Here is a 15,877-nt window from a genome sequence, read left to right as displayed (position 1 = left end):
TAAAAAAAAATTGTTATAACCAAAGAAAGGAAAAAAACACCTCACACTCTAGCCCTTAGGTGACTCGAACCCCCGACCTATTGGTTGGAGAAGAAGCATCTTACCAACAAACTGCGTTTCATCGTCTTATTCTCATAATAACTATTTAGTTGAAACTAGCTAGGAATCATTTTGAATCATTATGAATTACGGTTATCATGAAAAAGAAGTATCAATATTGTATTCATAATTTTTTTTTGAAGATTATTGCATATATAATAAGCATTAATATCATAAAAATATTAGCGTATATATATACAAAGGTGTGTTTCTAAGTTATCACACTAAAAATGATTTTTACTAGATACCCACACAGTCACACTATATATTTTATATATTTGTCATTCATGTTTTTTTTTTCTTTTTTCTTTTTCTCTTATATCTCATAAATTACGATCATGATAATTAACTATACAAATTACATGAAAATCAAAGTCTAATTTTATTGATTTTATTTTTCTCTTTAGTTAAAAAGGAAAATAACAAATCAGGCTTGCATTATAATTTGTAAATGTCATGATCATAGTCATAATTTATGAGATATAAGAGAAAAACCAAAATAGTAGGGAAAAAAAATACTAACATAGATTATATGTCAATTGTCACCAATTCGTAGATGCTCACAAATAATGCATGATATATAACTCCTATATATATTGTTAATTACTCTGATCAGAAGGCATGATATCCACCGAAAAAATGATGATTTTACAAATGAAAGTCTCCATAGTAAAGATATTTTAAATACAAAAAGAAATAAGAGGCGACATTGATTAATACAGATCGTCTTGAATGAGAAAGCCTTCGTTAATAAGAATTGTTTGTTAATATGAATGATCGACCCCTAAAACAGATAAAAGGGGGGAAAATGAATGGTTACATAAATGAGATTTTTATTGAGAGGGAAAAAAAGGAATATCGATTAATTTTCCAATATTGTACAATAAACACCTTTTTAATTTAAAAAATTTAGTTCAAGGTTTCTGTCTTAAGCAGTTGAACTTGTTGAAGTAGCTGGCCCCGCTTCTGTTTCCGTTGATGTCTGATTAGGAGCCAATGAATCTGCTTCAAAAGAGAAAATAAATAAATAAATATCGATGGTTGTAGCCGTTATACAATTCTTTATCTTACAATTGATTGTGTCACATTATGTCTCACTATTAATTTACTGCAGTGTTTATTATAATAATAAAAAGTATTTATATAATGAGTCTTAAATAATATTTACCACTAAAAGTATTTTAATATAACTATATACCCTGATTCTAGATTAAGTAGATAACCCTAATAATTGATTATTAATTCAGTAATTTAAAAAATAATTATAAACTCTAATTGAAATATCAAACCCTACTTAATTATCTTAATACTATAGTAAAACATAATAAATCAAAATTAAAGAAAAAATAATTAAAAATTATTAAAATTGAAAGTAAGACATGGAATGAGATGTAAAAAATGAGAGAGAGGATCTCATGTCGGAAGAATTAGCAGCAAAGAATAGGTGAATTTGTGTTGAAATATCACGAAAATAGTACGAAATACACTATTGCAAGATTATTTTTGAAGTGATACATAATCATAGTAGTGAAATAAAATTGAGCATAAGATGAAATTGTCTGTGGCGCACATGGTGGTGGCATGAATTCCGATTGACCCATTTTAATGGGTCAGACCACCAGCTCATATCACGTGCTTACACCTTCAATTTTGGGTCCCTTGCCTCTCACATCCTTTCATTTTTCCCTATATATATCCCACTTATTAATCTAAATTTATTATTCTGTAGATAATGGGTATATGATCCGAGAAATCAAGCTTTAATTTTCCTTATTTACTATTAATGCCCATATTGTAAAATGGGTGTGTTTCATAAATCATGAAGAACGCATAATACGACTCGAGCTGGAATTATTTGATTAATTATCTATTTTAGGATTCTGTTATGAATTTATTCATCTCTATTTAACTATAAGAATGGGATAAGTAAAAAGAAAATATAACGTTAGTATCTTAGGGAAGCTAATATCATTTGATATTTTGAAAAATTGATATAAACAATATACTACATCCATCGATAAAGATTAGATCACAATTGTCTTATTCGACATTTACAAAGAGTATATCACTTTTATTTTAAGATATAAATTCAACCTTACAAACACTCTTTATGTACCATAAAATCATCTAATTACCTACATTTAATCCATATAATTTAATTTCAAGTGCGTGATATGACCTTTTATCCACTGAAAATATATCCATCAATTATTTTATTGAGAGTCAGTGTCAAACCTTATATGATATACTCTTTATGAATGTAGAGAGTATTATGTAAATAAAGTTGATCATAACTTCTCCTAACCTAACTATACACATTTTAATTACTTTTAAGGTTTCGCATGTGCCTCAGCCTTACGATCTCTTTTCTCTATGGTACAAAAATAAAGATCGTTATTATTGAGTTTAAATATTGGATATATACATAGATGCACAACAAATACAATTAATGCACATCATCTCGAATTCTTTTTTTCCCCCTCATTATTCCTAACATATTGAGCGGGCCGGATCGGAGTGCATGCATAATATGACAAATGTAATGACCATCATATCTTATACTAAATGAGCAGTTCATGAGATATCATCATAAAATTTGATAATACTTTATTATCTGGCCGTATCCACTTGGCAAAATTTATTAAATTCGCAAAATATAAACAAAATCTTCTAGGTACTCCTTAAGGTGTATTCATGTTCATATTCATATTATATATAGGACACACAATTTAATCCTTAAGAAAAATCATGGAGCATATTAAAACAAAACTAACTTTTGTAATTAAACTAATTGTTGCAGAGAAATCCAACATGGATAAAGCCTGTCACCACGTGGAGGACTGCAAGTGGAAAATGACTATCTTCAATGTGGTCAAACATTTCAAATCCAGACCAAATGATCATTTTAATTCTATTTTAGATTCACTCAAAATTGTTACTGTTAAAGTGGATTCTTTATTCATAAAAGTGTTTTTCAATTCCTATTAATACGATATTACCTCAAAAGATAGAAGAATGTCATCCTACACACTAAGCGTGCATGATACTACGTCAATGTCTACTCTTATAAATGTCATGTAAGATATGGTTTAAAACGAAACGAATCAAGCGAGTATTTTTTTTAAGACGATTAAAATTAAATAGAAAAAAGTTGAAAAAAAAAAAAAAAACTTACCCGAGGGAGATGGAAGCGAATGCCTTATTGGTTGTAATGAAGGAAGAGGGTGAGGGGTAGGAGGATAAGTTAGAGAAGTGCCCTCCACCTGCGCAGGATAGTAAAGATAAGACGGTCCCGGCATACGTTGCGCCGCGGGCATGGAAAATGCTCCCCTGGGTGCGTACCCATAGTAATAAGGTGAGCCCAATGCAGAAGATGAAGTCCCATATAGCTGATTGTAGTACTGGGATTGCTGCATATGTGGATTGTACATTGTCTGTCCAAATAAAATCCTATTGTTACGTTTTTGCTCAATCAAGAAAATTCCCTTGCTTGTGTGCAAATCTAAAAATGGCTGTCACACACACACACATATAGGTAAATATTATAAAAACCCCTAAATTATACTCATTTTATCAAAAATACCCTGAAACTTTTAAAATGTTATTTAAACCCTCAAACTATCAAGTTTTTATCAAATATATCCTGCATCTATTTTTCGGTCACCAGAAATATGATGTGGCTCGCCGGATGCCACAATGTAATTTATATTCTATTTTTTTTTAAATGCAAATGCAAAAACAACGTCGTTTCGTACCATATCATTTAAAAAAATCCACTCTAAAATTTAAAATTCACTTCTATCCTGTTTAAAATTCACGCTAATAACCTAGAATTAGGGATAAGCACAATAGAATATGGTACGAAACGAAGTTGTTTTTGTCATGTCATTTAAAAAAATAGAATATAAATTATATTGTGGCATCCGGCGAGCCACATCACATTTCTGGTGACCGAAAAATAGATGCAGGATATATTTGATAAAAACTTGATAGTTTGAGGGTTTAAATAACATTTCAAAAGTTTCAGGGTATTTTTGATAAAGTGGGTATAGTTTAGGGGTTTTCATGATATTTAGCATATATATATATATATATATATATATTACGTATTCTGTTTTTGCATTTTATTTATTCAACGTACGCGAGAACACACATATATATGAATTAAACACGAATTATAGACTACGTCAGGATTTTTGTGAAATTATGTACGTACAATAATAGTTATTGTATTTGACAAAGATTTTTTTTAAAAATTATGTACATGTGATATTATATGGATACAATACAAAAATAGATCGATGGTTTAGATTGATTTTTCAAATCGTTTAGATTGATTAATTGTAAACGACAATGGCTAACCTGCTGCTGGTAAGCATAATCGGGTGAATAGCTTGTGTACCTGAGATGAAACATGCATCCAAAATAGTACTTTAATTAAAATAAAATAAAAAAATAGTTTCTTAATTATACTAAGAGAATTGCATTTTAATAGATAGCGATAATATTGAGAAAAATATATTGAAATAAAATACTCCACTTATTTGGTCTAAAAAATTGCTTAAAATGTTAACTAATGTCAAGTATTGGTTAACCATGATCAGAAAAATTTCATTAAATATTGGCCTAATTGCATTAGTGCATCTAATAAAAGTCTAAAGTCGTGAGTAAGTGATCGACACGTCTCATAAGTTTACTTTCTCATGATTAAATAAATTTAATTATGATTTCATAACACAAACTAATTGCTGTCATTAAGCTTTTCATGGCCACCTATTTTATAATGAGTTACGCTCTAGCAAAAAGGTAGACAAAGGTCCAATATTAGTATCTGTCATTAATCTTCCAAAGCATGATTACTTAATCCATTAGTTTCAACCTTAGATTAATAATCAAAATCTTGAAACGATATTTCATCTTAATTAATAAATTAATGTTCATTATAATGTTTCATCTATGCTCATTATTTTTGTACTACTATCAATTGAAGATTAGTTGGAAAGAAAACCATTTATAATAAATATATCCAAAAGTCTCTGCGGACTGACAATTTTTATACATCCATTTTATTTATTGTTCATCTGCCAATATCTACTGCATTCAATTGAATTGAAGAATTTTACTTTATTTCAGCTCTCGATCGTTTTTCTTAAAAAAAAAAAAAAACTAATGCAACAAATTTACTGTAGCATGATATCGTGGATGCTAGCTACATGCCTATATGCACATTGATGAAATAAAATAGACGATCATATCATACCCGTATGGTGGATAAATGAGGGGCGGATGCGGCGGCACTGGTGGCGGAGGAGGTGGCGGCGGCAACGGCAGATACGACGACATTCCGCCTTGTGCTATTCCACTTCCTTGATATACATTGGCAACTTGATTTCTACCTACATATGTACCAAATATTATCAAATAAATTTAATTAGTAATTGATATTTTTATTGTTATAGAAAATGTACCTCTAGGAGGAGATGGTCGAGGCCGTCCCAACGAAGCAATATTACAATTGGCTCTTCTCCCATCGATCATAGGATTCGGATCGGCACAAGCTCGCCGGGCTGACTCGGGATCTTGAAACGTCACCTGAAATCGAATTTTTTTCGACGATAAGAGATGATAAAATAAAATAAAATAAATTCAAAAACACACCTAGTATAAAGTAAAAAAATTGGTTGGGGGTGCTAGTGCTCCCCCTAGCACCCACTACTTGTAATTTTGCGAGCAATAGTATTTCACTATTTATAGTAACATGTTGATTTACCGAACCATGAAAATGCAGCACATACTGCACGAGTGCGACATTTAAAATATAAAGATAAAAAAAAAAAAAAAAACGATCGGACGGTGGAGAATTCTTACAAATCCATAACCCTTGGATTTGCCGGTGTTCTTGTCCGTGATAATGACAGCCTCTAGGATATCTCCGAACTGGTCGAAGTAGCCGCGCATTACGTCGGTCGGAGTTTCCCAGGCGAGGCCTCCGACAAAAACCTTAGTGAGAGTGGTGTCGCCGAACGGCGATCGGTAATGCTGGTGGTGAGCCATCGCCGGCGAGCGAACTCAATAATCAATCCGATCGTCGATCGATCGCGAATTCTGGCATTATCTTAGAGCGGCATTGAAAGTGATCCATCCATCGCAATGCACAATAGGAGTTGGTGGCGGCGGAGGTGGAGCTTAGGGGGATAGAGAGAGAGAGAGAGAGAGAGGTAGTAGTGTAAGTAATAAGGTGGTGGAGAGAGAAAGTGGGAAAAGGTATCCGACAGTTGCAAACTCTGATTTGCTGTATATGAGGAGGGAATTGGGATTTGTGGGTTTTGTGTACTCGAATGACAGCTGCGTGACTAAAGAGCACTTGACTCTGTCCTCTCTGTCTTTCACCTATTCAAATTAATATATATGTGTATATATTACGCACTTATATTTTTAATTTCTATGTAATTCTATAATTTCATGTACACGGAAAACTCAGATTCTTCGTTTTAATCGTTGAATCATCAAATGTATATATGTTTGTGTGTGTGTATACTATATGGAATGTTTAGGCCTTAGGGGAAGTATATGTGGAGTCGTTAAATTAGAATCAATTTTGTTTGAGCTACATAAGAATTTGCGGACTTTTTGGTTGGATAATAATGGCAACCTTACCAAGTTGCTTGCTTACGCAAATGTATATATTAATTTCTTACAGAAACAAGGATACGATTGATTTTGATATTTTTCAAACTATAAATGTAAATGTAATAGAATTGACATTCGTTGACAAGATATGGTAATATGGTACGAAAATAAGCCGTGTGTGTTTTGTTTGCTTCTTATGGGATGTTTTTTTTTTTTTTTTGAAACGTTCTTATAGGATGTTTTGATAGTATGATAACCTATGATAATTGATAACAATATGTTTAGTGACACTATAATGTTTTTAAAAATAAATATAATATGATGTGTTCCTATTTAATATTTTTAAGCATAATATTTAAAATTATAGTATTATTTTAATAATCATTTTCATTGTGTCTATCTGAAAAATATTTTGTTTATATTGATCTTTATGTCATGTTAACAATGATCACTACAAGAAAAACTCACATCCATAACGGAAATATTGAAAAATCGTTAAGTATGAGCAATTTTTGGAAATAGATAACGTTTTTATAAATATCTGTTATGTATGTAATATTATGTATATGTATAGTGAATATTACATTATGTATTAGCATTATCTTTTAGTCATATATATAACGATATCACAAACCGTTAAACCAACTATTATGTATGCGCGTATTTTTAAATTCCTACATAACAGTTATTGAAATCGTTTAAACTAATCTGTTATGTTGTGCTTATTTTTAAAAGAAATAAAAAAAATGTTTAATTTAAAATAAAATATTTTTAATAACATTTAAATAAATTAAAATAAAAAATATACAAAGTATTAGAACAAATTATTGTCCTCTCTTTCATTCATCGTACTCTCTCTCTCTCTCTCTTCCTTCTCCGGCGATTTCACCGATCCTCGCTGCCTCCGGCGTAGTGGTGGGTGATGTTCGTCCCTCTCGCTCTCTGTTACTTGTGCCTCAATTATCTCTCTCATTCTCTCTTTTTCTCCCTCTCTATCTCTTCGTCTCTCTGTCTCGTTTACGGCGGCATTCGCAGACCGCTGCAGCTCAAGCAGTGTTGCACTATTATCTATTATATTATAGATATCGATTTTTTCCCATTGCGTATAATAAATATAGATAACGGTAATTTAGCAGTACATATGGGCTCATAGAACTGTTATCTATTACATTATAGATAATAATTTTTTTTTTCTATTACATATGAGCACATTATACATAACCCCATTATATACCATCATTTTTAAGAGGCATAAATAACAAAGAAATTCCATTATGTATAAGCAAAACTCTAGTAGTGGATCATCGATAGATCCTTATATTTCATATTGTATTTGTGTTGGGCCTTACCTCAAGTGCAACAATTACAAGAATAGCTAATTAGTTTTGCTCTACATATCTGAATATTAACCCTTTTTTATAAGTTTATAACATAATGCATTAAACACAATTAATTCCTTTTTAACTAGGAAATGAGAGGATTGAGATTCGTACCTTGACCACTCACTTTTATAAGATAGAGGAATACTATTAAATAATCATTGATTTATAATAATAATAATAATAATAATAATAATAATAATAATAATAATAATAATAATAATTCGTATGTTGCAAATTACATTATAAATTTTGATTAATTTATGGGTTAATTGTAGTTTATAGCACAAACTTTGAATCATTTGTAAAAATGAGTTGAACTATAGTATATATATATATACAAAGGAGGGCTATAATAAAAACACTCTTAAGTGTATAAAATATGAACAAATCCTGTCCATTAGATCTTGGCCAATCTTGTGGCCTTAAATTATTATAATTTTAATGCCTACAATTTACGACTGCCACAATAGAGGAGAACTTTGTAATTTTTCAATATCAATATCGATTAGGAAGATTTAGCTAATTAATAAAGTTTTACTTTCCATATCTAATCAAATCAAATCTTTGACCATTTAAAAATCCATCCTAAAAATCTAACCTAAACGTCAATTATTTCCGTAAAACAATTCTCTTATCAATTACGCACCTCTGAAATTCGTAACAACATTAATTATAATTCGTGATTACATTAAAAAAAATTCAGGTTACAAGTTACAACACTACTTCTAGTTCGAGAATAAATTTAATTCGCAAAGTATTAAATATAATTCATAATAAAAGTACGGTCAATTCGTTTTAGAGGAGAAAATAATATTTCTTCGTCTGTGAATTCATCTTTTTGAAAATACCAAAAAAATCTAGTATTTTAGTTTTATGAATCAAACATGGAAAATCTAAATTTCCTAATTAATGGGCGCAAATCTTAGAAGTGAATGGTTGGAGACGGAAAGGTCAAATTTTCAATTCTTATTTTATCTTTCATAAAAAAAAAAACAAACGTATGAATTGTAAGTATAAGTGTTAAAAATTTCGTCAAGTGAGCAGAATCTAATCTGGACCATCAATTCACTCTAGATCTATGGTCAATTATTGTTCTTATTTTATACACTTAAGAGTCTTTTCATGGTAGCCATTCTCTCTCTCTATCTCTCTCTCTCTCTCTCTCTCTCTCTCTCTATATATATATATATATATATATATATATATATATAGGGGTGGGCTAGAATAAAAACACTCTTAAGTGTATAAAATATAAACGTTTCTTAATGTACGAATTTTATTTAGAACACGTATGAATTTATCCAACAGAGTTACGAATTGCGAAAAATAAATTTTTGTTACCTTTGTGATTCGAACTCAAGACCACGAATTCATCCAATAGGGTTACGAATCAACCGTAGATCTTAATGATCTAAGGGCTGAAAATCATTTATATTTTACACACTTAAGAGTGCTTTTATTCTAGCCCTCCCTTATATGCTAGAATAAAAGCACTCTTAAGTGTATAAAATATAAATGATTTTCAGCCCTTAGATCATTAAGATCTACGGTTGATTCGTAACACTATTGGATGAATTCGTGGTCCTGAGTTCGAATCCCAAAGGTAAAAAAAAATATTTTTCACAATTCGTAACCATGTTTGATAAATTCGTAACCCTGTTGGATAAAATTCGTATATTAAAAAACGTTTATATTTATATTTTAAGAAGTGTTTTTACCGTAGCATATATATATATATATATATATATATATATATATAGGGGGCCGCTCCAATGAGACCCCCTAATTTTAGTGAGATATAGGACACGATCTGGTGCGTTTATTTTATCAATCCCATGGCTGATATTGTATCTGGAGGGTTATTTTTTTTTCACAGGGTTCGAATCCTGGAGGGAGCAGAATATTTTAAATTTTGTTATTCATCAGTATATACTGCATTGTTCATCAGTATATACGGCCATGTTCATCAGTATATATGTCTTATTCATTACGAATTTTTTAAATTTTATTTTTCATCAATATATACATCTTGTTCATTAGATATACATTTTGTTCATTAGTATTATATGTCTTATTCATTGTACTCATGTTACACGAAAAATAGGGGGTCTCACTGGTGCACGCCCCTATATATATATATATATATATATATATATATATATATGGAAGGGAAACAGTAAAAAGCGCTCTTAAAATAAAAACTACAAACCAACAAAAATGTATAAATTTTATGTTGAACACGTATGAATTCACTGTATAAAGGCATGAATTGCGAAAAATAATTTTTTTGTTACCTATGGGATTCGAATTCAGGACCATGAATTCATCCAATAAGGTGATGAATCAACCGTAGATCTTGATGATCTAAGGGCTGAAAATGGTTCCTATTTTATACAATAAAATGTGTTTTTATTATAGCCCTCCCATATATATATATATATATATATATATAAACACTTCTTAACATATAAAATAAGAATTAGTCATGTACTCCCTCCGTCCACCAAATATATGCCATTTTACTTTCGGCACGTGTTTTAATAAAATGTGAGTGAAGTTGGTAGTGGAGCAAGGGTCCCACTTTAAATGTGAGTGGAATGATATGGACCCTACTACTAAAAATGGATGTGACATATTTTTTGTGGACGGATGAAAAAGGAAATTGTGGCATATCTTTGGTGGACGGAGGGAGTATGAATTATATGTAGAATACATATGAATTTGTTGTGTATCTGTATGAATTGCAAAAAATGCTTTTTTTGCTACCTATGAGATTCGAACCTGGAACCATGAATTCATCCAACAAGATGATGAACCGTAAATCTTGATGATCTAAGGGTTGAAAATAATTCATATTTTATATTCTAAAATATGTTTTTATTTTAGTTCACCCATATATGCCCACCCATATATATTTAAAGGTGAGCTAAAATAAGAACACTTTTAAGTGTATAAAATAAGAACAAATCATATCCATTAGATCTTGGTTGATCTTGTGGGCTTGAAATTTGGCTTATCAGAACATAATTCGTAACAAAAGAACTTCAGATTCGTGCATAGAATATAATTCGTAACAAAAGTACTTTCAATTCGTAATAAGAAAAACGTATGAATTGCAAGGGAAACAGTTAATAATTTCGAATCTCCATATAATTTGATGCGGACCATTAATTCACTATGATCTAATGGATATGATTTGTTCCTATTTTTATACACTTAAAAGTGTTTTCATGGTAGTCCACGACTACCCTGAGAGCACCTCTTAAAATAATAAATAAGCACTAGGAAAAATATATGAATTTTATGTAGAACATGTACGAATTCGCTGTAAAAATGTATGAATTGCGAAAAATAATTTTTTATTATACCTTTGGGATTCGAACTCAGAACATGAATTCATCCAACAGGATGATGAATCAACCGTAAATCTTGATGATCTAAGGATTGAAAATTATTCTTATTTTATATCTTAAGAAGTGTACTTATTTTAGCACTCCCCTATATATATATATATATAACATAGTATGAACTTTGAAGTTATTTGTAAAAATGACATGAACTTTTAAAAATATGAAAAAAATGACATCAACTTTGGAAGCATTTGTAAAAATTTCCAGAACTTTAGATTAATTTGTAAAAATGGTACGAACTTAAAAAAAAATCCCGAATTTTAAAGTTATTTGTAAAAATGGCACAAAATTTTTTAAATACAAAAAATGAACTCAACTTTCATAAAAGTCACATAAAAATTGCATGAGCTTACACGTTATAACGTGGAAAGTCCAAAATTGATGTTTAAAAATTATGTTGGAATTATAAATTCACTTGGAATATTCCTAACAAAATATAATAATTTTATTTTCGTATAAATTTTAATCTCGCACAAATAATTTTTATCTCGTAAAATATTATTGAAAACAGCCAATGAGGCCTAGCTCAAGTGGGAAAGCTGAGACATCTAAATTACTCTTCTTTGTAAGAGGTCTTGGGTTCAATCCCGCATGCATGCAGGTAATTTTTTCACTTTTCTGCGGGTAGTGATCTCGCCTGTGTGCGAGTAGTTTTCTCTCCTTTGTGTGTGTGTGTGAGTTGCTTAGTTAATTATATAAATACTCAAAAAAAAAATTGAGAACACGAATTTTTTAAACTTTGAGTTCATAAAATCCTAACTACATATATACAGAGATTTTTAACATAATTTTCTTATCATTTCAAGCTTTCTACGTTGTAATAATTCAAATCAGTTTTTATATTTATGTTTTTACAAATAATTTTAAATTTCGGATCATTTTTCACAAAATAACTCCAAAGTTTAGATTAATATTCTATATTTTTTAAAGTTTAGGCCATTTATAATTATAAATGACTTCAAAGTTTATATTATTTTTACTAGTGATTCCAAAATTTAGGTCATTTTTTATATTTTTTAAAATTTATGTCAATTTTATAAATAATTTCAAATCAAATTACTATTATTTTATACTCCCTCCGTCCACGAAAGAACTTCCTATTTTTCTATTTCCGGACGTCCACGAAAGAACTTCCTACTTTTTCCTATTTTGGGACAATACCCCACCACTTAAAAAATACTCCCCTTTTAAGACAATTCCCACCACTCAAATAATATTAATTAAAACAACACAATAAATTATTAATACTTTTTCACAATTCCCAATACACTTTACAACTTTTTCTCCACTCTCAATACACTATACAACATTTTATTAAAACCCGTGCCACTCCCTCCTAGGAAGTTCTTTCATGGACGGAGGGAGTATTTTTTTAAAATTCAAACTATATTTATAAATGACTCCCAAGTCCGGATGATAATCTACGATTACCCCTTCATTTAGTAGGAGCATACAAGCTAGTAGCTACCACAGTTTTTGAATCGTGCATAAGAACATCCACAATAAAGAGTCAAGTGTGGACTCTTAAATGTGGTCCCCACCATTTAAGATCCCATCTTCATAATGAGAGAGTCAACCTTGGCTCTTAAATTTGTAAGGAGATGGCTCGGCAATGAGAGAGTGCACAACACGCGCCTAACCTCTTTTCAGTTTGAGTTCGAAGCGCGGAGCAGGGGCGGGCTCACGAGCACCAGGAGCGGCAATGGAGGGAGCTCGCAAAAAGGGGGCTTGAGTCCACAAACGAGCCCCCATTGTGAATGCTCTAAGTATTCTTTAGCTGCTACTAATACTATTCGACCTTAACACAAGGCAAGTCCCTTCCCCACCACAAAATAAATAAATAAAATTCCACTATCTTGTAAATAAATTAGTATAAGGGAAAAAGAGAAATACTTAGAATTAGAATCTCGATTTGTGGTATGAAGATGTGGACCATGAATACATGGGATCGGCCTGCAGGACAGATGGCGAATCATACTCCATAATTTAGTTCATCAATCATCATTATTGAGCCTCAAAAATCATGTCTTACAAATTTCAACATAATGCACCAAATCGTCAAGGTAGACAAATATAGAAATTCGCAATTTAGTGGCACAATAAGTCTATCTGCAAATTAAATACTTATCTTTAAATTATTGCCTAATGACGAAATATATAATACTCCCTCCGTCCGTCAAAAGTGGGCACTTTGACTGGGCACGAGATTTAATAAAATGTTTGGTAAGTGAATAAATGGGCCCACCTTTAATTTTCTGAGGGTATTGCTAATGAGTTTACTTAGTGGCTAATTAAAAGTATGAGAGAGAAATTGAATTTATGACTGCAATCATTACACTTCATTAAAAAACCAAAACATTCATTTTTTACAAGCCCACTCGGCGCCAACATACTGAAAGTTTCTCATTAACAGAGTTCCCAAAAAAAGGAGGGAAATCAATTCCCCCCCAAAATCAAAAATTTCATCACATTATAAAGGACCGAAGCCTCCTAGTTTTAGATTACAAATCAAAAACCAAAAGGTTTACAGTCATTCAAATGCAGCAAAATGTCTAACAGAAAGAGGCCCGATTTAGCAGTAGAGGAGAAACAGCGAGTCCTTCAATGGTTGCTGCAATACAATAAGGATGGAGTTCCTAACAGAGGGGCACCAAAGGAAGCAACTGCATTTTTCAACATTTCAGTCAAATCCGTCCGCAAAATCTGGGTGCATGCAAAGAAGCAAATAGAAAGAGGTGAAGTAGTGCATTTTCAAAACAAAAGAAAAGGTAAACAACATGTAGATAAAATGATGCCCGATGAAGAAAAGATTAGAGCACTTCCTGTTAAAGAGAGAAGCACAATCAGAAGGATGGCAGCCAAGCTAGGGATATCCAAATCTCTACTTGGAGAGTGGATTAAGGAGAAACAGTTACGAGCACACACAAGTGCTGTCAAGCCATTTCTAACCGATGACAATAAGCTTGCAAGGCTTAGATTCAGTCTAAGCCAACTAAATTCTGCATCAATTTTGGAAGACAAACTGAATTTTCATAGTATGCATAATGTAGTGCACATTGATGAAAAATGGTTTTACATGTCAAACACATCGGAGAGGTATTACTTATTGCCCGATGAAGAATCAGCCAACAAACCACGAAAACATCAAGAATCAGAGAGAATATGATACATGCATCATTAGAGGTAGGAGAGAGAACGCATGCACCTAATTAGATCAGGGACAAAATACAGGGACAATAGATCCCTAAGAACTGCAGATAAATTCGCCTCATCTCGGCACATAGGGGGTAGATCGGAGGATTTGGACTTTCAGCCCATTTCCTATGGTCGCCTCCCACTGGGCAAGGGATAAATCCCTTCTCAACTGCATCGCCGTCGACGCCATCCACCGAGGCGCTCGGAGTTGCGCCTTCCGTCTCATTTACTGCTTCGTCTGCAAGTTGGAGTGTGACGCCGTCAATCGAGGCGCTCGGAGTTGCGTCGACGCCACCAATTTCACGATTCACAGTCGGCGCAAAGAATTGAGAGATTCACCCATTTTGGTGAAGAAGAAATGGATGGATGCGACGCAAAGAAGAGAGAAGAATTAGGTCTTAGAGAGCGGCGCAAGTACAATTAGGGCTCCAAAGAAGAGCGCATATATAGGGAGAGAGAGAATCGTGAGTTAGGGTTGAAGCGGCGCAAAAGAAGAGCTCTTCTAGGGTTTCATGGAGTATCAATGGAGTATTTATGGAGAGAGAGAGAGAGCCGAATTATGGAGAGAGAGAGAGAGAGAGAAGAAGAATTAATTCTGGGTGGTTGTAAATGTGAATTTAGGTGTAATTTAGATTAGGTAATTAATTAACTTAATTTATTGATATAATGGGGATGAGTCAGCATGGTTTTTTGGTAAATAATGGAAATAGTAAGGATAAAAGATTAAAGTGGATGGTGGGACCATTTCCTTAAAAGGAAAGTGGTACACTCTTTGCGGACGCCCGATATAGTAATTGTGCCCCACTTTTGGCGGACGGAGGGAGTATGTAAAAACTATAATTAATTAATAACATGTAAGCTAACAAAGAAAATGGAATTGGACTTAGATAGTGGTATATACATAGTAGTATAGTACTCCTTCATATACACCATATAAAATATATGGAGTAATATAAAAATGACAATAAACAACTAAAATTAGCATTATATATATATATATATATATATATATAGGGGCGCGCTCCAGTGAGACCCCCTATTTTTCGTGTAACATGAAGAAAATGAATAAGACATATAATATTAATGAACAAGACGTATATTTAACGAATAAGATGTATATACTGATGAAAAACAAAATTTAAAAAATTGGTAATGAATAAG

At 31.7% G+C, this 15,877-nt stretch overlaps 2 protein-coding genes across 2 annotated transcripts; one reads left to right on the top strand and one right to left on the bottom strand.

Moving 5' to 3' along the window:
* Positions 1 to 827: 827 nt before the first annotated feature.
* LOC131010911 (uncharacterized) lies at positions 828 to 6,480 on the bottom strand. The gene is made up of 6 exons (XM_057938619.1): positions 5,968 to 6,480; positions 5,568 to 5,691; positions 5,360 to 5,495; positions 4,462 to 4,501; positions 3,275 to 3,533; positions 828 to 1,101 (listed from the first exon to the last, which is right to left on the bottom strand). Exons 1-6 carry the CDS (start codon positions 6,151 to 6,153, stop codon positions 1,028 to 1,030), a joined length of 819 nt encoding a protein of 272 aa, XP_057794602.1. The 5' UTR covers positions 6,154 to 6,480; the 3' UTR covers positions 828 to 1,027.
* Positions 6,481 to 14,069: 7,589 nt separating this feature from the next.
* Positions 14,070 to 14,687, top strand: LOC131009842 (uncharacterized). The gene has a single exon (XM_057937247.1). The coding sequence runs from the start codon at positions 14,070 to 14,072 to the stop codon at positions 14,685 to 14,687; it is 618 nt and encodes a 205-aa protein (XP_057793230.1).
* Positions 14,688 to 15,877: the final 1,190 nt, after the last annotated feature.

Source organism: Salvia miltiorrhiza, chromosome 2, assembly GCF_028751815.1.
Source record: "Salvia miltiorrhiza cultivar Shanhuang (shh) chromosome 2, IMPLAD_Smil_shh, whole genome shotgun sequence".
Taxonomy (NCBI): domain Eukaryota; kingdom Viridiplantae; phylum Streptophyta; class Magnoliopsida; order Lamiales; family Lamiaceae; genus Salvia; species Salvia miltiorrhiza.
Note: the sequence above shows the minus strand (reverse complement) of the source record. Positions and strands in the feature narration are given on the sequence as shown.